At 46.1% G+C, this 21,876-nt stretch overlaps 1 protein-coding gene across 1 annotated transcript in view; it reads right to left on the bottom strand.

Moving 5' to 3' along the window:
• Window positions 1-613: 613 nt before the first annotated feature.
• LOC138371772 (paternally-expressed gene 3 protein-like) overlaps window positions 614-21,876 on the bottom strand; it is a 28,195-nt gene continuing 6,932 nt past the window's right edge. Inside the window, exons 2-3 of the mRNA XM_069336794.1 lie at window positions 938-1,558; window positions 614-637 (exon numbers count right to left, since the gene is read on the bottom strand). Of these exons, the coding sequence (XP_069192895.1) occupies window positions 614-637; window positions 938-1,558 (645 nt within the window). The remainder of the gene's footprint in view (window positions 638-937; window positions 1,559-21,876) is intronic.

The raw sequence follows: 21,876 nt of genomic DNA, 5'->3' as shown, positions 1-21,876 counted from the left end.
ACACTGCCGTGGACCAGCTGGCAGACACTTCCGTGGACCAGCTGGCAGACACTGCCGTGGACCAGCTGGCAGACACTGCCGTGGACCAGCTGGCAGACACTGCCGTGGCCTAGGTGGCAGACACTGCCGTGGACCAGCTGGCAGACACTGCCGTGGACCAGCTGGCAGACACTGCCGTGGACCAGCTGGCAGACACTGCCGTGGACCAGCTGGCAGACACTGCCGTGGACCAGGTGGCAGACACTGCCGTGGACCAGCTGGCAGACACTGCCGTGGACCAGCTGGCAGACACTGCCGTGGACCAGCTGGCAGACACTGCCGTGGACCAGGTGGCAGACACTGCCGTGGACCAGGTGGCAGACGCTGCCGTGGCCTAGGTGGCAGACACTGCCGTGGACCAGCTGGCAGACACTGCCGTGGACCAGCTGGCAGACACTGCCGTGGCCTAGGTGGCAGACACTGCCGTGGACCAGCTGGCAGACACTGCCGTGGACCAGCTGGCAGACACTGCCGTGGACCAGCTGGCAGACACTGCCGTGGACCAGCTGGCAGACGCTGCCGTGGACCAGGTGGCAGACACTGCCGTGGACCAGCTGGCAGACACTGCCGTGGCCTAGGTGGCAGACACTGCCGTGGCCTAGGTGGCAGACGTGCGCACTAAAAGCATATACAAATCTGGTGAAAGACAACCCATCTAAAGTAGAAATTGGTGGTTACCTGAGCAGCGTCCCGGGTGTTGGTAACCTGAGCAGCGTCCCGGGTGTTGGTAACCTAGCTGAGCAGCGTCCATGGTGTTGGTAACCTGAGCAACGTCCCGGGTGTTGGTAACCTGAGCAGCGTCCCGGGTGTTGGTAACCTGAGCAGCGTCCATGGTGTTGGTAACCTGAGCAGCGTCCCGGGTGTTGGTAACCTGAGCAGCGTCCCGGGTGTTGGTAACCTGAGCAGCGTCCCGGGTGTTGGTAACCTGAGCAACGTCCCGGGTGTTGGTAACCTGAGCAGCGTCCTGGGTGCTGCTAACCTGAGCAGCATCCCGGGTGTTGGTAACCTGAGCAGCGTCCCGGGTGTTGGTAACCTGAGCAGCGTCCCGGGTGTTGGTAACCTGAGCAGCGTCCAGGGTGTTGGTAACCTGAGCAGCGTCCCTGGTGTTGGTAACCTGAGCAGCGTCCCGGGTGTTGGTACCCTGAGCAGCGTCCAGGGTGTTGGTAATCTGAGCAGCGTCCAGGGTGTTGGTAACCTGAGCAGCGTCCTCGGTGTTGCTAACCTGAGCAGCGTCCCGGGTGTTGGTAACGTGAGCAGCATTCAGGGTGTTGGTAACCTGAGCAGCATTCAGGGTGTTGGTAACCTGAGCCGCGTCCAGGGTGTTGGTAACCTGAGCAGCGTCCCTGGTTTTGGTAACCTGAGCAGCGTCCTGGGTGTTTCTAACCTGAGCAGCGTCCCGGGTGCTGCTAACCTGAGCAGCGTTCCGGGTGCTGCTAACCTGAGCAGCGTCCCGGGTGCTGCTAACCTGAGCAGCGTCCTGGGTGCTGCTAACCTGAGCAGCGTCCCGGGTGTTGCTAACCTGAGCAGCGTCGTGAGGGGGGCACTTGTTTGATTTCTTAGGTTTTCTTATCTAGTTGTACTTGAGACGATTGAACGGTGGCGTTTTGGTCCCGCCCCTCAACTGTCAATCAACTGGGGTTTAATTCCCTAAACTTTTTTGGTTCTATCACATCCTAATTTGAAACTGTTTATGGAGTCTGCACCGGCCACCTCACTTCCTAGTCCATTTGTTAACTATTCTGAAACTGAGAAAATCTTTTTGGTTTCTCTTTGGCTCATTTAGGTACTCAGTTTCCACCCGTGTCCCATTGTTCGTGTATAACGCATAATAAATAGTTAGTTTTTGTCTACCCTGTCAATTTCTCTGAGAATTTTGTAGGTGGTGAACATGTCTCCCATTACTTTTCTGTCATCTATGGAAGACAATGCTTCCATGAAGCATTCTTTCTGGTTCGTGGTTTGCGATAGCTGGGACAGGCCTTCTACCCAGCCTGATGTAGTGGTTCCTATAACCTTTCCTTCTGCAATAGCAGATCCTAGCCTCTCACCCTTTCTGCAATAGCAGTTCCTGGCTTCTCACCCTTCCTGCAATAGCAGTTCCTAGCCTCTTACCCCTCCTGCAATAGTAGTTCCTGGCCATGAAAGAATGCAAAGGGGAGCTTTGGGACCCACTGTCTACCATATTTAATAAATTAATATAGTTAGGCAGAGTGCCAGAGTTATGGAAAGTTGCTAATGTGATACCAATTTTTAAGAAAGGAGATAGGTCACTTGCGTCAAACTATCGACCAATTAGCCTAACGTCTATTGTGGGAAAGTTACTTGAATCGATAATTGCAAATAAAATTCGTCTTCATCTGGAAAAACACAAATTAATTAATTAATAAATGAGTCGCAACATGGTTTTACAAAAGCCCGTTCAAGTTTAACAAATTTGCTATCTTTTTATTCTAGCGTAGTTGAGGCAGTTGATAGTGGTAAGGATTGTGATGTGTACATTGACTTTACCAAGCTTTTGATACAGTGCCACATGAAAGACTGATTAAAAAAAATAGAGGCTCATGGTATTGGAGGTGCTATATTAAGTTGGATTAGGGCATGGCTGTTCCAAAGGAAACAGAGAGTTTGTGTAAATGGGCTTAAGTCAGAGTGGGAAAATGTTGTAAGTGGAGTGCCTCAGGGCTCTGTCCTGGGACTCTGTTGTTTATAATATATATCAATGATTTAGATTCAGGTTTGAGAAAAACATTTGCAAATTTGCCGATGATACAAAAATCGGCAGGGAAATTAACATGGAATTTGACTCACTATCACTTCAAGTTGATCTAAATAGTGTTTTGAAATGGTCAAATGATTGGCAGATGCAGTTTAATGCTGATAAATGTAAAGTTTTGAGGCTAGGTAATGATGATAGTGTTACAAGATACGAGCTAGATGGTGTTGAGATTGCGAAGTCGAATTGCGAAAGGGATCTGGGAGTTATGATAAGTAAGAATTTAAAACAAAAGGATCAATGCATGAATGTTCGTAATAAGGCAAATAGGACACTGGGATTTATTAATCGAAGCGTTAGTAACAAGACACCTGGTGTGGTTCTTCAGCTATATCTTGCCCTGGTTAGGCCCCATTTAGATTATGCAGTTCAGTTTTGGTCGCCGTACTATAGAATGGATATAAATTCACTTGAACGTGTCCAGTGTAGGATGACTAAGTTAATTCCCCAAATAAAAAATCTGTCATATGAAGAAAGATTAACAAAGCTTAAATTGCATTCACTGGAAAGGCGAAGAGCTAGGGGTGACATGATAGAGGTTTACAAGTGGAAGAATGGACATAACAAAGGAGATATTAATAGGGTATTAAAAGTATCAACACAAGACAGAACACGAAACAATGGGTATAAATTGTATAAGTTTAGATTTAGGAAAGACTTGGGTAAATTCTGGTTCGGTAACAGTAGTTGTTGATTTGTGGAACCAATTACCGCGTAACGTGGTGGAGGTGGGGTCCCTCGATTGTTTCAAGTGCGGGTTGGACATGTATAGGAGTGGGATTGGGTGGTTATAGATAGGAGCTGCCTCGTGTGGGCCAATAGGCCTTCTGCAGTTACCTTTGTTCCTATGTTCTTATGTTCTCTCACCTCTCCTGCAATAGCAGTTCCTACCCTCTCACTCCTCCTACAATTGCAGTTCCAAGCCTCTTACCCCCCTCCTGCAATAGCAGTTTCTGGCCTCTCACAGCTCATGCAATATCAGTTCTTGGCCTCCCACCCCTCCTGGAATAGTAGTTCCTAGCCTCTCAGCCCCTTCTGCAATAGCAGTTACTGGCCTCTCACCACTTCTGCAATAGTAGTTCCTAGCCTCTCACCCTTCCTGCAATAGCAGGTCCTGACCTCTCACCCCTCCTGCATTAGTAGTTCCTAGCCTCTCACCCCTCCTGCCTTAGTAGTTCCTAGCCTATCACCCCTCCTGCATTAGTAGTTCTTAGCCTCTCACCTCTCCTGCATTAGTAGTTCCTAGCCTCTCACCCTTCCTGCAATTGCAGTTCTTGGCCTCTCACTCCTCCTGCAATAGTAGTTCCTGGCCTTTCACCCCTCCTGCATTAGTAGTTCCTAGCCTCTCACCCTTCCTGCAATAGCAGTTCCTGGCCTCTCACCCCTCCTGCAATAGCAGTTCCTGGCCTCTCACCGCACATGCAATTGCAGGTCTTGGCCTCTCACCCTCCTGCAATAGAACATAAGAACATAAGAACAAAGGTAACTGCAGAGGGCCTATTGGCCCATACGAGGCAGCTCCTATCTATAACCACCCAATCCCACTCATATACTTGTCCAACCCGCGCTTGAAACAATCGAGGGACCCTACTTCCACCACGTTACGTGGCAATTGGTTCCACAAATCAACAACCCTGTTACTGAACCAGTATTTACCCAAGTCTTTCCTAAATCTAAACTTATCCAATTTATACCCATTGTTTCGTGTTCTGTCTTGTGTTGATACTATTAATACCCTATTAATATCCCCTTTGTTATGTCCATTCACCCACTTGTAAACCTCTATCATGTCACCCCTAACTCTTCGCCTTTCCAGTGAATGCAACTTAAGCTTTGTTAATATTTCATCATATGAAAGATTTATAATTTGGGGAATTAACTTAATCATCCTACGTTGGACACGATCAAGTGAATTTATATCCATTCTGTAATACGGCGACCAAAACTGAACTGCATAATCTAAATGGGGCCTAACCAGAGCAAGATATAGCTTAAGAACCACACCAGGTGTCTTGGGTGGGGCCGAAGATATTTGTAGTTGTATGAACATAAGAACATAAGAACAAAGGCAACTGCAGAAGGCCTGTTGGCCCATACGAGGCAGCTCCTATTCTATAACCACCCAATCCCACTCATATACTTGTCCAACCCGTGCTTGAAACAATCGAGGGACCCCACCTCCACAATGTTACGCGGCAATTGGTTCCACAAATCAACAACCCTGTTACTGAACCAGTATTTACCCAAGTCTTTCCTAAATCTAAACTTATCCAATTTATACCCATTGTTTCGTGTTCTGTCCTGTGTTGATACTTTTAATACCCTATTAATATCCCCCCGGTTATGTCCATTCATCCACTTGTAAACCTCTATCATGTCACCCCTAACTCTTCGCCTTTCCAGTGAATGCAACTTAAGCTTTGTTAATCTTTCTTCATATGAAAGATTTCTAATTTGGGGAATTAACTTAGTCATCCTACGCTCGACACGTTCAAGTGAATTTATATCCATTCTATAATATGGCGACCAAAACTGAACTGCATAATCTAAATGGGGCCTAACTAGAGCAAGATATAGCTTGAGAACCACACCAGGTGTCTTGTTACTAACGCTGCGATTAATAAATCCAAGTGTCCGATTTGCCTTATTACGAACATTTATGCATTGATCCTTTTGTTTTAAATTCTTACTAATCATAACTCCCAGATCCCTTTCGCAATCCGACTTCGCAATCACAACACCATCTAGCTCGTATCTTGTAACTCTATCATCATTACCTAACCTCAGAACTTTACATTTATCAGCATTAAACTGCATCTGCCAATCCTTTGACCATTTCAAAACCCTATCTAGATCAACTTGAAGTGATAGTGAGTCCCCCTCCGAATTAATTTCCCTACCGATTTTCGTATCATCGGCAAATTTGCAAATGTTGCTACTCAAACCTGAATCTAAATCATTTATATATATTATAAACAACAGAGGTCCCAGGACAGAGCCTTGAGGCACTCCACTTACAACATTTTCCCACTCTGACTTGATTCCATTTATACTAACTCTCTGTTTCCTTTGGTATAGCCATGCCCTAATCCAGCTTAATATAGCACCCCCAATACCATGAGACTCTATCTTTTTAATCAGTCTTTCATGTGGCACTGTATCAAAAGCTTTGCTAAAGTCAAGGTATACAACATCGCAATCCTTACCACTATCAACTGCCTCAACAATGCTAGAATAAAAAGATAACAAATTTGTTAAACATGAACGGCCATTTATAAAACCATGTTGCGACTCAATTATTAATTTATGTTTTTCAAGATGAAGACGAATTTTATTTGCTATTATAGATTCGAGTAACTTTCCCACAATAGACGTTAGGCTAATTGGTCGATAGTTAGACGCAAGTGATCTATCTCCTTTCTTAAAAACTGGTATCACATTAGCAACTTTCCAAAACTCTGGCACTCTGCCTGTCTCTATTGATTTATTAAATATGGTTGACAGTGGGTCACAAAGCTCCTCTTTGCATTCTTTAAGCACCCTGGCAAACACTTCATCCGGCCCTGGGGATTTGTTTGGTTTGAGTTTTACTATTTGTTTAAGAACATCCTCCCTGGTAACTGCTAAACTCGTCAACCTGTCCTCGTCCCCACCCACATAGACTTGTTCGGCTGAAGGCATATTGTTAAGTTCCTCTTTAGTAAATACAGATACAAAATATTTATTAAAAATACTACTCATCTCTTCATCACTATCTGTTATTTGACCTGTCTCAGTTTTTAATGGACCTATCCTTTCCCTAGTCTTGGTACGATATAACTGAAAAAACCCTTTAGGATTTGTCTTTGCTTGCCCTGCTATGCGAACTTCATAGTTTCTTTTTGCTTTCCTTATCTCTTTTTTAACATTTCTAACCAGTTGTACGAATTCCTGTTCTAAAGTGACCTCCCCATTTTTAATCCTTTTGTACCAAGCTCTCTTTTTACCTATAAGGTTCTTCAAATTCTTTGTTATCCACTTTGGGTCATTAGTATTCGATCTATTAAATTTGTATGGTATACTACGTTCATGTGCTTTGTTTAGAATATTCTTAAATAAGTTATATATTGAATCCACATCGAAATCCCCATTTAAGTCACCTATCGCTGGGTTCATGTCTCGCTCCAAGACCGGCCCCCACCCCATACCCAAGACTTTCCAATCAATTTGACCCAAAAAATTTCTTAGGCTATTAAAATCAGCTTTTCGAAAATCTGGCACTTTAACAGAATTTTCTCCTACTGGTCTATTCCATTCAATGCTAAATCTGATTTCTTTGTGATCACTGCTCCCTAGCTCACTCCCTATGTTCTTATGTATGGTGGTGGCGGTTTTCGTCGCTTGTCGAGCTCGGGGCCCACAGCGTTCATCTCGGGGCGGTGCCTGTTTCACGCAGATTCCTTCATGGGCGTGGGAGTTGTGTATGTCACAAGACAGCCTCCATTGTTTCGAGCGTGGGTTGGATATGTATATGAGTGGGATTGGGTGGTTATAGATAGAAGCTGCCTCGCATGGGCCAATAGGCCTTCTGCAGTTACCTATATTCTTATGTTCTTATGTTACTAACGCTTCTATTAATAAATCCCAGTATCCTATTCGCCTTATTACGAACATTCATGCATTGATCCTTTTGTTTTAAATTCTTACTAATCATAACTCCCAGATCCCTTTCGCAATCCGACTTCGCAATCTCAACACCATCTAGCTCATATCTTGTAACTCTATCATCATTACCTAGCCTCAGAACTTTACATTTATCAGCATTAAACTGCATTTGCCAATCCTTTGACCATTTCAAAACCCTATCTAGATCAACTTAAAGTGATAGTGAGTCCTCCTCTGAATTAATTTCCCTACCGATTTTCGTATCATCGGCAAATTTGCAAATGTTGCTACTCAGACCTGAATCTAAATCATTTATATATATTATAAACAACAGAGGTCCCAGGACAGAGCCCTGAGGTACTCCACTAACAACATTATCCCACTCTGACTTGACCCCAATTTATACTAACTCTCTGTTTCCTTTGGAATAGCCATGCCCTAATCCAAGTTAATATAGCACCCCCAATACCATGAGCTTCTATTTTTTTAATTAGTCTTTCATGTGGCACTGTATCAAAAGCTTTGCTAAAGTCAAGGTACACAACATCACAATCCTTACCACTATCAACTGCCTCAACTATGCTGGAATAAAAAGTTAGCAAATTTGTTAAACATGAACGCCCATTAGTAAAACCATGTTGCGACTCATTTATTAATTTATGTTTTTCAAGATGGAGACGAATTGTATTTGCAATTATTGATTCAAGTAACTTTCCCACAATAGACGTTAGGCTAATTGGTCGATAGTTTGACGCAAGTGATCTATCTCCTTTCTTAAAAATTGGTACCACATTAGCTACCTTCCATGACTCTGGCACTCTCCCTGACTCTATTGATTCATTAAATATGGTAGACAGTAGCTCGGAAAGCTCCTCTTTGCATTCTTTAAGCACCCTGGCAAACACTTCATCCGGCCCTGGGGATTTGTTTGGTTTTAGCTTTTCTAATTGTTTAATTACATCCTCCCTGGTAACTGCTAAACTAGTCAACCTGTCCTCATCCCCACCCACATAGACTTGTTCGGCTGAAGGCATATTGTTAAGTTCTTCTTTAGTAAATACAGATATAAAATATTTGTTAAAAATACTACTCATCTCATTGTCATTATCCGTTATTTGACCTGTCTCAGATTTTAATGGACCTATCCTTTCCCTAGTCTTAGTTCGATATAACTGAAAAAATTCTTTAGGATTTGACTTTGCTTGCTCTGCTATGCGAACTTCACAGTTTCTTTTTGCTTTCCTAATCTCTTTTTTAACATTTCTAACAAGTTGTATGAATTCCTGTTCTAAACTGACTTCCCCATTCTTAATCCTTTTGTACCAAGTAAGTAAGTAATTATCAAAAGAAGGCACCAAACCGGGAAGGCTATGTAGCACCATCAAAGACGCAAAATAATCAGAGGGCGCTAAATATCACCAAGGATGCCAATACGAGAACAAAAACGCATAAGGCGAACGATATCAAAAGTATCCGAGTCACCAAGAATTCTATCGAGGGACAGGTGACCGCGAGGGGCGGTCGGAAAGCAAGACATACGCTCGTCCTGGAAGTCAGGACATTCAAGAAGGACATGCACGACCGTAAGAGGGACAATGCAACTAGGACAATAAGGAGCAGGGCGGCGCTCCATCAAGTGACCATGGGTTAAGTGAGTATGGCCAATACGCAACCTCGCCAGAGCTGTTTCCCACCGCCGGTTACGGTGGAAGGAGGACTGCCACGAGGAAACACAACATTTAAGAGTACGTAGCTTGTTACCAGTAACAGACAACCAAGAAGCCTGCCAACAGGTAAGGACTGAGGAATGGATAACCGGGTAAAAGTCGGAATACGGAATGCCCTTACGAGAGATGGGACAAGAGCGGACAGCTTCCTTGGCGGCAGCATCCGCACGCTCATTTAAAGACACACCAATATGGCTGGGAACCCAACAAAACTCAACCGACTTAAATTTACTATGAACGAGAAACAGCCAATGCTGGATCTCGACAACCACTGGATGAACTGGATTAAAGGACCCGAGAGCCATGAGGGCACTACGAGAGTCAACAACAACTACAAAGGAAGACTGACAACGAGAAAGTAGGAGACGAAGAGCATAGAGAATAGCATAAAGTTCCGCTGTAAAGATGCTAGTCTCCGGAGGCAAGCGACACATATAAGTGCGATCAGGAAAAACAACAGAGTAGCCAACACCGTCCGCTGACTTAGACCCATCGGTGAAGACAGAAACGGAGCGGGAGTGAGAAGAAAAGTGCTCGAGGAAAAGGCGTTTTAGAACCGTAGGAGGGGTAAAAGCTTTAGTGATACGGGTCAAGGAAGTACAAAACCGCGGAAGAGGGACCCTCCACGGGGGCAAAGAAGGAACAACACGAGGAGAAACATCAGAAATACGAACGGAAAGAGAATCCTGCAGGCGAGATAACCGGACAGAAAGAGGGAGGTGGTGAAGAGGAACAGGAACCGCAGGAGGGGTAAAAGTTAGAGCACGACAGAGGCGAGAGGAAGGATGTTGCAAGGACCGCGCAAGATAGCGAAGACAGTAGCGATCACGGCGGTCCTGGAGAGACAGGAAGCCAGTGTCAACATACAAGCTAAGGACGGGAGTCGAACGAAAGGCACCAGAACTGAGGCGCAACCCAGTATGGTGCAAAGCATCAAGACGGCGAAGAGTAGAAGGAGAAGCAGACGAGTAAGCAGGGCAACCATAATCGAGCTTAGACAGGACGAGAGAGGAATGTAAAGCAAGGAGAGTGCGCCTATCTGCCCCCCAAGAAGTATGGGACAAGACCCGAAGGAGGGTAAGGGCCTTAGAGCACTCAACACGGAGGTAAGAGATATGGGGAGACCAAGACAAACGAGTGTCAAGGAATAACCCCAAAAGCTTCGCGGAATCCTTGTATTCAAGGGGATGACCATAAAGTGACAAAGAGGGACGAAGAACAACCCGTTTCCGCGTAAATGTCATGGCACAAGTCTTAGAAGTAGAGAACTTGAAGCCATGATCAGTGGCCCAAGACGACACGGCATCAATTGCAAGTTGAAGCCGGCGTTGAAGGAGAGGCGAATCATCACCCTGACAACAAAGGGTAAGATCATCGACATAGAGAGCGGAGAAGACACCAGAAGGAAGAGAGGAAAGAAGACCATTGAGGGCAACCAGAAAAAGAGTAGTGCTCAGAACACTACCCTGGGGCACACCTTCGTATTGCTGAAAAGAGGGAGAGAGAGCGGTACCAAGGCGCACCCGAAAGGAACGACGAGAGAGGAAGCTGCGGAGAAAGAGAGGGAGATGACCACGAAGGCCAAAAGAATGAAGTTGAGATAGGATATGATAACGCCAAGTGGTGTCGTAAGCCTTTTCCAGGTCAAAAAGGACGGCAACAACGGAGGTCTTCGCAGCAAAAGCAGTACGAATATAGACCTCCAAGTTCACCAGGACATCTGTCGTGCTGCGGCACTTGCGGAAACCAAATTGAGAAGGGGAGAGGAGGTGATGGTGTTCCAGGAACCACATCAGACGAACGTTAACCATACGTTCAAAAAGTTTGCAGACACAACTTGTGAGAGCAATAGGGCGAAAGTCCTTAGGGGAAGTACCCAGAGACCCCGGTTTGCGAACAGGGAGGACAACGGCATCGAGCCAGTCCTCAGGGACTGACGACGACTCCCAGATCCGATTATACAGACTCAGTAAATACTGAGACGTGCTCGGAGGGAGATGGCGAAGCATCTCATAATGAATACCATCGGAGCCCGCCGCCGTAGAACCGCAGAGGGCCAGAGCAGAACGAAGTTCAGAGAGAGAGAAGGGATCATTATAGGGAAGCTGAAGATGAGTGCAGAAATCTAAAGGACGAGACTCAAGGACAGGTTTACGAAGAAGGAAAGATTGGGGAAGATGAAGACCAGAGCTAACAGAAGAAAAGTGGGAACCCAGTTCGGAAGCGACCTGCAACGGGTCCGCCACAAGAGTATCATGGAGGTGAAGGACCGGTGAAACATCGGGAACGAACTTACCCGCTATCTTGCGGATACGCTTCCAGATCTGGGCCAGAGGGGTTTCGGACGTAATTGTTGAGACATAAGACGCCCAACATTCACGTTTAGCCGTACGGATGGCCCTACGGGCCACCGCACTCGCTTTCCGAAAGAAAAGAAAAGAATCGGTCGTCTGCCTACGGCGGTGCCTCTTCCAGGCTGCACGCTTACAGCGGACAGCCCGAGCACAGTCCGCATTCCACCAGGGAACGCACTTCCGTGGACCCCGAGAGGAAGAGCGAGGAATAGAGCGGAGGGCAGCGTTGAAGACAGTGTCATGAAAAAGGAGGAGAGCGCGAGAGAGAGGCAGAAGGGAGAGGTCAGAGAGAGCAGCACTGAGGGTAAATAGGGTCCAGTCTGCCTTAGCAAACTGCCACCTAGGGAAAGAGAGGGAAGGGCGAAAAGAGAAAAAGGAAACAAGGATGGGGAAATGATCACTTCCATGGAGGTCATCAAGAACCTGCCACGTGAAATCTAAGTAAAGAGAAGAAGAGCAGAGAGAAAGATCAAGACAAGAAAGGGTGCGAGTCCGAGAGTCCAAATGAGTGGGCTCACCAGAATTCAGAAGAGACAGGGAAGAAGATAGGAGAAACGGCTCAAGGAGGCGACCCCGGGTATTCGTCAGAACGTCACCCCAAAGAGAATGACGACAATTGAAGTCACCTAGCAGGAGCACAGGCTCCGGCAAGGAGTCTAGGAGGTGTTTCAAATCAGGAAGAGAGAGCGGGACACTCGGGGGGAGATAAATGGAACAAACTGTGTACCATTTCCTCACAAAGATACGAGCAGCAGAACAATGGAGAGGCGAAGGAAAAAGTAAAGGAACAAAGGGAACATCTGCACGAATCAAGAGAGCAGAAGAATTAGAAGCCCCAGCAATGGCTGGGGGGGGGGGAGAGAAAGGAATAGCCACGAAAACGACCAGGACGAGCACCAAGCATTGGCTCCTGGAGACAGACACAAAGGGGCGAAAACCGCGAAATCAGAAGTTGGAGTTCGAGGAAATTGGCGTAATAACCTCGAACGTTCCATTGAAGAATGGACAACGACGGGAAGAGAAAGGACAAAAACAGAGAACAAGGAAGAAACAAAGGCGAAAGAGCAACAGAGCACGTTAAAGAATATCAGGGTCGGGATCAGGGTCAGCAAAGTCAGGGTTAGGGGGCATGGGTAAACTGAGCAAAGACGGAGGGAAGGAAACGGGAGAACAGATCAGAGGTGGGCGGGCGGGGTCCGGAGGAGGAGGAGGAAGAGGAGGAGACAACGGAGAGGAGCAGTCAAGGACAGCAGTAGGAAGAGGGGGAGTAGGAAGAGGGGGAGTAGAAAGAGGGGAGCGTACCCCAGCAAGAGCAGCAACCGAAAGGGAAGCAGGGGCCAAAGAAACCTCCATAGCAGGAACAGGGGGCGCAACCACTGAAACGGGAGGGGAAGGAGCAACAGAGCCAGAAGTAGGAGCTAAGGAAGAAAGCGAAGCCTTCTTACCCGCCGGGGAAGAGGAAGGAGAGGAGCCAGGCTTACGCTTCTGACTTAAAGAGACAGGTGTCCCAGCAACTACGTACCGGGCAACGGATTCCAGTGTCTCAACAGGAGAAGCCGAACGAGAGCACACACGACGGCCGTTAGGAGAGCGATGGACATCCGCCTGCACCGACAGGCGGCGGGGAGAGCCGATAGATGGAGGAAGAGGATGGGAGGGAGGATCGGAGGGGGACGAGGAAGAAGACACAGGAGACATGACAGACCGGGTTGAAAGAAGGGGAACCCCAGACAGAGGACCAGGAGGGGGACCCCTCGGGAAAGAACTCAAAGGAACAGAGGAGGGGGCAGTGGGCGTATCAGGGTCCAAGGCCCGGAAACGGTTGAGAGTCTGAGGAAGGGGGGAAGGACGAGGAGAGGAAGAGCGCAACACGCGAGCATAAGAGATGTTAGTATAAGGCGGGAGCCGGCGAACCTGGCGCCTCGCCTCAGGAAAAGACAAACGCTCCCGGTGCTTCAGGTTAAGGACGGCCGCCTCAAGCTTGTAATGGACACAGGCACGGGAGAACGTAGGATGGGCCTCACCGCAGTTGAGGCAGCGAGCTTGGGGAGAAGTGCACTCCGACTTAGAGTGACCTTCACTCCCACACAAAGGACAGAGGGAGACAGTCCCAGAGCAGCGGAGGGCACCATGCCCAAACCTCCAGCACTTATTACAAAGTCGAGGAGAAGGAATATACTCCTGGACAGAGCACCTAGCACCAGCAAGAATGACAGAGGATGGAAGGGTCCTACCATCAAAGGTGATCTTCACAACGCGAAGGGGTTGACGGCGACGACCACGAGGGGGACGAGTAAACGAGTCAACCTGGAGGACAGAATGGCCTTGGGCATCAAGGATATGCCGAATATCATCGTGGCAATCCTGCAGATTCCGAACACCGGTTGCAACATGGGGTGGGAGGAGAATAGTGCCAACACTGGAATTCATCTGAACGTTCTTGGAGACCCGAACAGGGATCTCGCCAAGGCAAGATAAGGCAGCCAAGCGGGAAGCCGCATCCTGAGAAGGAGCAGCAACGACACGTGTACCGAGACGAGTGGGGTTGAAAGTAACACATGCATCCACGGAATCTACAAGATGCCGATGGAGGGAGAAATCGTCAGGAGGCGCAGAATCAAGAGGGAGGAGATCAAAGTATTTGGCCCATGAAGCAGGACCAAACAAGGCCTGATACGCATCAGCACGGGAAGGAATCGAGCGAGTGCGGTTGGGGCACGAACGGCGTTGAGAACCCCTAGAGAGAGAGGGGTCAAAAGGCGCAGTAGTCACAACGAAAGACTTAGCCACACCAGGGGACGAAGTGGTCACCACCGGGGGCTGGAGGCTCGACCCAACCTCAGAGGAGGGAGGGGAGCTGGGGGAAGAAGTCAGGACGGTCAAAGGAGGAGCAAGGTCGGGGCCCAACGCAGCGGGAGCTACAGAGCCTGGTCTTCCAATACAGGCCGACTCGGGGGCTTGGTCGCCCACCCCACGAGCCTGAGAGGGTACAACGGAAACATTCAACGACATAGAGACGAAAAGTGACAAATTCATCCACGAATGTGCCCCCATACCCACCATGGAGCCACAATTAGAGGCAGGACACCCAACAGGAAGCTATCGCTGATCATGCCGGGGCCCCCTAGGGGTGCGTCGTGAGTATACGCCCCACAAACGCCACCTTAAGAACCGTCAGTCCGTCGAGATCGGGTTCAGCGACGAAAGGGGGATTGACAATAAAAGGTTCCCCTCGCTCGAGACGTCGGGTACTACAGTTCTACGGGTGCAAGAGTATGCCTCCTCAAGCACCCGGGCGTCAAAATAGAAGAAGTCCAAAGAAATAATCCAAAACAAGCAAAAGGTCGGCAGGAAACGACAAGCAGATAGGAGAAGAGGGGGGAGAAAAACGAAACATAAGGAAAAGGAAAAGCGATCCGGCACAATTGGAGAAGACAGCAGCAGGAGTGCAAGGCCAGAAAAGGACAGAGGACTGCCCAACGGAGCATCACACTCCGGCAGCCGTCCACCAAGCCCCCTCACGACGCCAACGGGCCGGAAGGGGAGGGGGCTTTTGTACCAAGCTCTCTTTTTAACTATAAGGTTCTTTAAATTATTTGTTATCCACTTTGGGTCATTAGTATTCGATCTTTTCAATTTGTATGGTATACTACGTTCCTGTCCTTTGTTTAGAATATTCTTAAATAAGTTATATATTAAATCCACATCGAAATCCCCTTTTACGTCACCTATCGCTGGGTTCATGTCTCGCTCTAAGACCGGCCCACACCCCATACCCAAGACTTTCCAATCTATTTGACCTAAAAAAATTCTTAGGCTATTAAAATCAGCTTTTCGAAAATCTGGCACTTTAAAAGAATTTTCTCCTACAGGTCTATTCCATTCTATGCTAAATCTGATTATTTTGTGTTCACTGTTCCCTAGCTCATTCCCTATTTCCATGTCATTAATTTGTATTTCCCTGTTAGCTAACACTAAATCTAAAATATTATTTTCCCGCGTTGGTTCCTTAATGTGTTGCATAAGAAAGCAATCGTCAATTAATTCTAGAAAATCTTCTGCTTCACTATTTCCTGTTTTGTTCACCCAGTTTATTCCACTAAAATTAAAGTCACCCATGACATAAATACTGTTAGATCTAGATGCTCTAGATATTTCATCCCATAGATGCTTTGCTTCTAATCTGTCTAAATTTGGTAGCCTATATATAACTCCTATTTAATACTATTTGCTTTTTCGTTTAATTCTATCCAAATAGTTTCTGTGTGGGGCTCAGTTTTGATTCCCTCTTTGAGACTACATTTCAAATTGTCCCTAACATATACGTTTACTCCCCCTCCTCGTCTAATATATCTATCTGTGTGAAATAGTTTAAATCCATTTATCTGATATTCAGCTAATAGTTCTCTATTTTCTACATTCATCCACGTTTCGGTAAGTGCAATAATATCTATTTTTTCTGTGCTATAGTAGTTATACTATAGTAATTAGTACTATAGTTATTAGTACTTATTATATAGTATATTATTAGTAATTAGTACTATAGTAATACTATAGTTATACTATAGTTATACTACTACTATAATAATAGTAGTTCCTGGTCTCTCACCCCTCCTGCAATAGTAGTTCCTGGCCTCTCACCCCTCCTGCAATAGTAGTTCCTGGCCTCTCACTCCTCCTGCAATAGTAGTTCCTGGCCTCTCACCCCTCCTGCAATAGTAGTTCCTGGCCTCTCACTCCTCCTGCAATAGTAGTTCCTGGCCTCTCACCCCTCCTTCAATAGTAGTTCCTGGCCTCACCCCTCCTGCAATAGTAGTTCCTGGCCTCTCACTCCTCCTGCAATAGTAGTTCCTGACCTCTCACCCCTCCTGCAATAGTAGTTCCTAGTCTCTCACCCCTCCTGCAATAATAGTTCCTGGCCTCTCACTCCTCCTGCAATAGTAGTTCCTGGCCTCTCACCCCTCCTGCAATAGTAGTTCCTGGCCTCTCACCCCTCCTGCAATAGTAGTTCCTGGCCTCTCACTCCTCCTGCAATAGTAGTTCCTGGCCTCTCACCCCTCCTGCAATAGTAGTTCCTGGCCTCTCACCCCCTCCTGCAATAGTAGTTCCTGGCCTCTCACTCCTCCTGCAATAGTAGTTCCTGGCCTCTCACTCCTCCTGCAATAGTAGTTCCTGGCCTCTCACCCCTCCTTCAATAGTAGTTCCTGGCCTCTCACTCCTCCTGCAATAGTAGTTCCTGGCCTCTCACTCCTCCTGCAATAGTAGTTCCTGGCCTCTCACCCCGCCTGCAATAATAGTTCCTGGTCTCTCACCCCTCCTGCAATAGTAGTTCCTGGCCTCTCACCCCGCCTGCAATAATAGTTCCTGGCCTCTCACCCCGCCTGCAATAATAGTTCCTGGCCTCTCACCCCGCCTGCAATAATAGTTCCTGGTCTCTCACCCCTCCTGCAATAGTAGTTCCTGGCCTCTCACCCCGCCTGCAATAACAGTTCCTGGTCTCTCACCCCGCCTGCAATAATAGTTCCTGGTCTCTCACCCCTCCTGCAATAGTAGTTCCTGGCCTCTCACCCCGCCTGCAATAACAGTTCCTGGTCTCTCACCTCTCCTGCATTAGTAGTTCCTAGCCTCTCACCCTTCCTGCAATTGCAGTTATTAGCCTCTCACCCCGCCTGCAATAATAGTTCCTGGCCTCTCACCCCTCCTGCATTAGTAGTTCCTAGCCTCTCACCCTTCCTGCAATTGCAGTTCTTGGCCTCTCACCCCTCCTGCAATAGTAACTTTAGGCGACCTCCAGTAATATCCTCGACTCTGAAATAACTCCTCCAGGACCCTGAACAGTTCTGAAGTACTGGAGGCAAGCTTATAACTCTGATATAACGGGAGTAAGTCGCTTGCCTGATCTTCATTAGTTTCTGCTGACCTCTCAGTGCTCTACTGGTCCCAGTTGTAGCACCTGTTATGTGACAGGGGCTCTTGGCCTGGCATTCAGTTTGCGATAACGGCTCCAGACATCTCATTCGGTTTGCGACAGCGACTCTTGACCTCACGCTTGGCCTTTGAGGACGAGGTCAGGCCTCTTGCCTGGTGTACAATAGCGGATCGAATCACTTTACAGGATAGAGAGCGTCGGCTTATTGCACGGTGTGTGATGGAGAGAACAGGCCTCTCAAGACACTCTGGCTGTAAGAGTGTCATAGCCCCGGAGGCAGTGTGCGGATACACACTTCAGGCACGCTGTCTCGCCCACTTTCTTTATCTCTTCCTCTCTCGCTCTTTACACTCTCTGACACCAGTCATATTGGTTGATAGAGGTCATACGCCTGCCTGATGAAGCATCACATTATAGTAATGACGCAATACACGCCATTTATGACGCAGTATTTCGATAGATGATGTAATATCCCGATAGATAAAGCAATATCCTCATAGATGGTACAATATCTCGATAGATTACACAATGTGCTTTACAAAGGACGTACTACGTTTTCCCAATAAAGCGCTTGATATTATTGTTAGGGTTTGCTGCCTCTGAATGAGGCAATACAAGCAGTGAATGACACCGTTCACTATTAGATAACAGAAGAACTTCACTCAGTATTTTTCTGAGTGACTTGAAGCTTTTTCCAGTGTGATTTTATTTTTGAGATATATACAAGAGTTGTTACATTCTTGTACAGCCACTAGTACGCGTAGCGTTTCGGGCAGGGAATACGACCCCGACGAAGAATTGTTGTTACAACCAAGTACACATTTTACTGTCGAGTTAAACAGAGGCTACAGTTAGGGATTTGCGCCCAGTAAATCCTCCCTGGCCAGGATACGAACCCATGACAAAGTGCTCGCGGAACGCCAGGCGAGTGTCTTACCACTACACCACGGAGACTGTGGTGTAGTGGTTTTATGGTTTTGACTGTGGTGTAGTGGCTGTGGTTTTGTTTTTCAAAGTGAATTCAGCGTCTTTCTTTTCAGTTCTGAATTACTTAACTATTTTTTTAAATCAAGTTTACTTTCCGGTTTCTAAAACCAATTCATATCTCAGAAATCACAGAGCAGAAAAACTCATCCCCGATATATTCATCCCCTTCATTGAAAAAAGAAAGCGTTTCCTGTGAGCTAACTTCTCAATTTATCCTTTTCTCAGCAGGATGATTCTGTATTCTCGCATTATCTTATATATGGAAGGGACATGTCGTACATTTTAATGAAAGTAGACTTTTCACATGCTTTGTAGCAAAGTTCTTCCCGCATTTTTCGAGGCTTGGCACGATTGGTCCGATCCGGCCCAATATATTTTCATGGTTATATATGATTATATTTAAACACTTGGTATTGTAAAAAAATGCACGTGCTTAGCAGAGGTGACGAGATGGTAAAACTTCAACCGCACCGTTATCTTGAGATGATGATTTGAGGTTATCTTGAGATGATTTCGGGGCTTTTTAGTGTCCCCGCGGCCCGGTCCTCGACCAGGCCTCCATAGGCCTGGTCCGTACGACCGTAGCAAAATTAATGATGACATGACCATATATTCTCAAGAAAAAAAGATCTGATGGACTAGTTAATACCACAAAAAATGAAAGAATAGCTTTGCTACAATGCATGTGAAATGTCTACTTTCAAAAACGTGTGCGGCTTGTAATTTGCAGATATGAGATACTAAGTGCGAGAATATAGAATCATCCTGCAGAGAAAAGGCTAACGTTTTTAAGGTGGTGATGTCACTGAAAAAAATGAACGAAAAGAAACAATCAAGAAAAAATCAAAGAAAAAAACCTCACTGAAAAATAATTGAAAAGAAACAATCACTGAAAAAAAAACAATGAATAACTGAAAATTAACCGGGGGTCAGGATAGAGATTTGGATGGAACGGATGGAAAGAAATGGTGCCCAACAACTTAAGACGGTCGGGGATTGAACGCCGACCTGCATGAAGCCAGACCGTCGCTCATCCGTCCTGCCCAATGGGTGGAAATTAGTCTGACTGTGTTACGGCCACTATGGGACGTAACCAGGTTCTTTGCTGGAGGAACCAAAGCACTAGTATCCGACCCCAAATCGGTAGTGGCTTTCAAGGAGTAGGCTTGGTAATGCAAGTAAAATAACATGGGGGGGGGGGTGGAGTTGAAAGGAATACGACACTTCATCCTTTATCAATATATTCACATATTATCACTTTCCCATCACATGAAATAGAATCATAAACGAAGTATTACTACACTGATATATACACATGTGTCGCTCTCTTAGGACACTAAGCGCTCCTCAATGCTCATGCGATGCAGTCTTGTCAACATCCGCGTTTCCTCAACACACAGTACCGTCCTCAACCAGTACTGGGTACACCAACGAGTCTACCCTAGCCATGGGCCAGCCTATCTACAGTCTCACTAGGTGCCCCTTGTGAACGCCCACAATCACTCTCCAGCCTGGGGCTGGCAGAGAACATCAGCCTCGCGCTGCTGGGCCTCTACACGAACAAATACAAGGGTAGCGAACCCCTGGCAGGAGCTCCTTGCAACTAGCTAGTTACACTCCTCCGTAGACCGTTACTGTCAGTCGTCTCTTCCTCTAGCCAGTCCCGGGATACGCCGAATTCTGTCACTGCCACTTCACAGGCAGACAGCAGATACTACTCAGTTCCTCCTCGGCGGCGGCTCACTGTTCACGTAAAACAGAATGAAGTAGAGAGATAATAGGCTGCCCTAGGTAAACTGTCTTCGTACCACTGCAGCCCTACGTCGCCTCTGTGGATACTGACACGTCATCAGTAAACTGGCCGGTACTTGGGACAATAGGAAATACCACTTACGGACTCTGGCATTGACATACAACTTCTATCACGATAGATGGCGCTGATTTCCAGGCACCGCCTCACCAGTGGTCAGCTACAGCGACTCTTCGGGTGACCAAGGCAGGAATCTAGCGTCTCTTGCAGGTATCATACTGCCACCACCAGATGGCGTCATCCATTTAGTGGGGGTTTAGAGAGCACACTCAAAGATGGCATTGACGTCGCTGCTCCATGCTCCAACGATGGAGTCGGATTCGTAACAGTTTGCAACTCTGAAGAAATATATAAAGAGTGCCAGTAAAGCTAGTGACTGTCTTTGAGAAAGTGTGTGAAAAGATTGAGCTTGAGAGTGGGAACTGAGTAAGCGATTGCGAATTTAGCAAGTTTGTGTTTGAGAATTAGTGAGTGTGAATTGCGTACATGTGTCATTGTGATTGAGGAAGAGTAACATTTGTGTAATGAAATAATGTCAAATGTTGTGACAATGGATATGAATGCGCAAGATTTTGATAGCATGTTAAGAAAATACAATGGTAAGTGCATTTTGTGTAGGAGTGTGTTAATGGCGTTTGTGTTAGAACGGTGAGCACAATTGCGTACGTAAGAAATGACTTTTGCATGTTTTGTGTTTTGCATGAAAATATATAAAAACAAGGAAGAGAGTGTACGTGAATTGTATAGAGATTGAGTAATTTGAGCATGAGGGTGTACTCACCTAGTTTTGCTTGCACGGGTTGAGCTTTGGCTCTTTTGTCCCCGCCTCTCAGCCATCAATCAATTGGTGTACATTTTCCTGAGCTTCTCGAGCTCTATGATATCTACATTTGAAACTGTGTATGGAGTCACCCTCAACCACATCACTTCCTAGTGCATTCCATTTACTAACTACTCTGACACTGAAAAAGTTCTTTCTAATGTCTCTATGACCTATCTGGGTACTCAGCTTCCACCTGTGTCCCCTTGTGTGCATACCAGCTGTGTTAAATAATCTATCCTTGTCAACCCTGCCAATTCCCCTGAGAATGTTGTATTAGAATTATTAATCTTACTTTTTTGGTCATATTTAACAACATATGTTTACAATAAAAACTGCTTCCAAAATAAACTAATTGGAAACAATTATTTGAAAATAAAATAAATCACTTGGCTTATTAGGCAAATCGGGCCTTGCATAGTAGGCCGAGAAGTGCATTCTGGCTACTAGGTACGACATATATATATATATATATATATATATATATATATATATATATATATATATATATATATATATATATATATATATATATATATATATATATTTATATATATATATATATATATATATATATATATATATATATATATATATATATATATATATATATATATATATATATATGTCGTACCGAAAAAGTTGCCGAAAAAGATAGGTTAGGTTAGGTTAGGTAGTCGAAAAACAATTAATTCATGAAAACTTGGCTTATTAGGCAAATCGGGCCTTGCAAAGTAGGCTGAGAAGTGCGTTCTGGCTACTAGGTACGACATATATATATATATATATATAT

The sequence above is a fragment of the Procambarus clarkii genome, chromosome 36 (assembly GCF_040958095.1).
Source record: "Procambarus clarkii isolate CNS0578487 chromosome 36, FALCON_Pclarkii_2.0, whole genome shotgun sequence".
Classification (NCBI taxonomy): Eukaryota; Metazoa; Arthropoda; class Malacostraca; order Decapoda; family Cambaridae; genus Procambarus; species Procambarus clarkii.
Note: the sequence above shows the minus strand (reverse complement) of the source record. Positions and strands in the feature narration are given on the sequence as shown.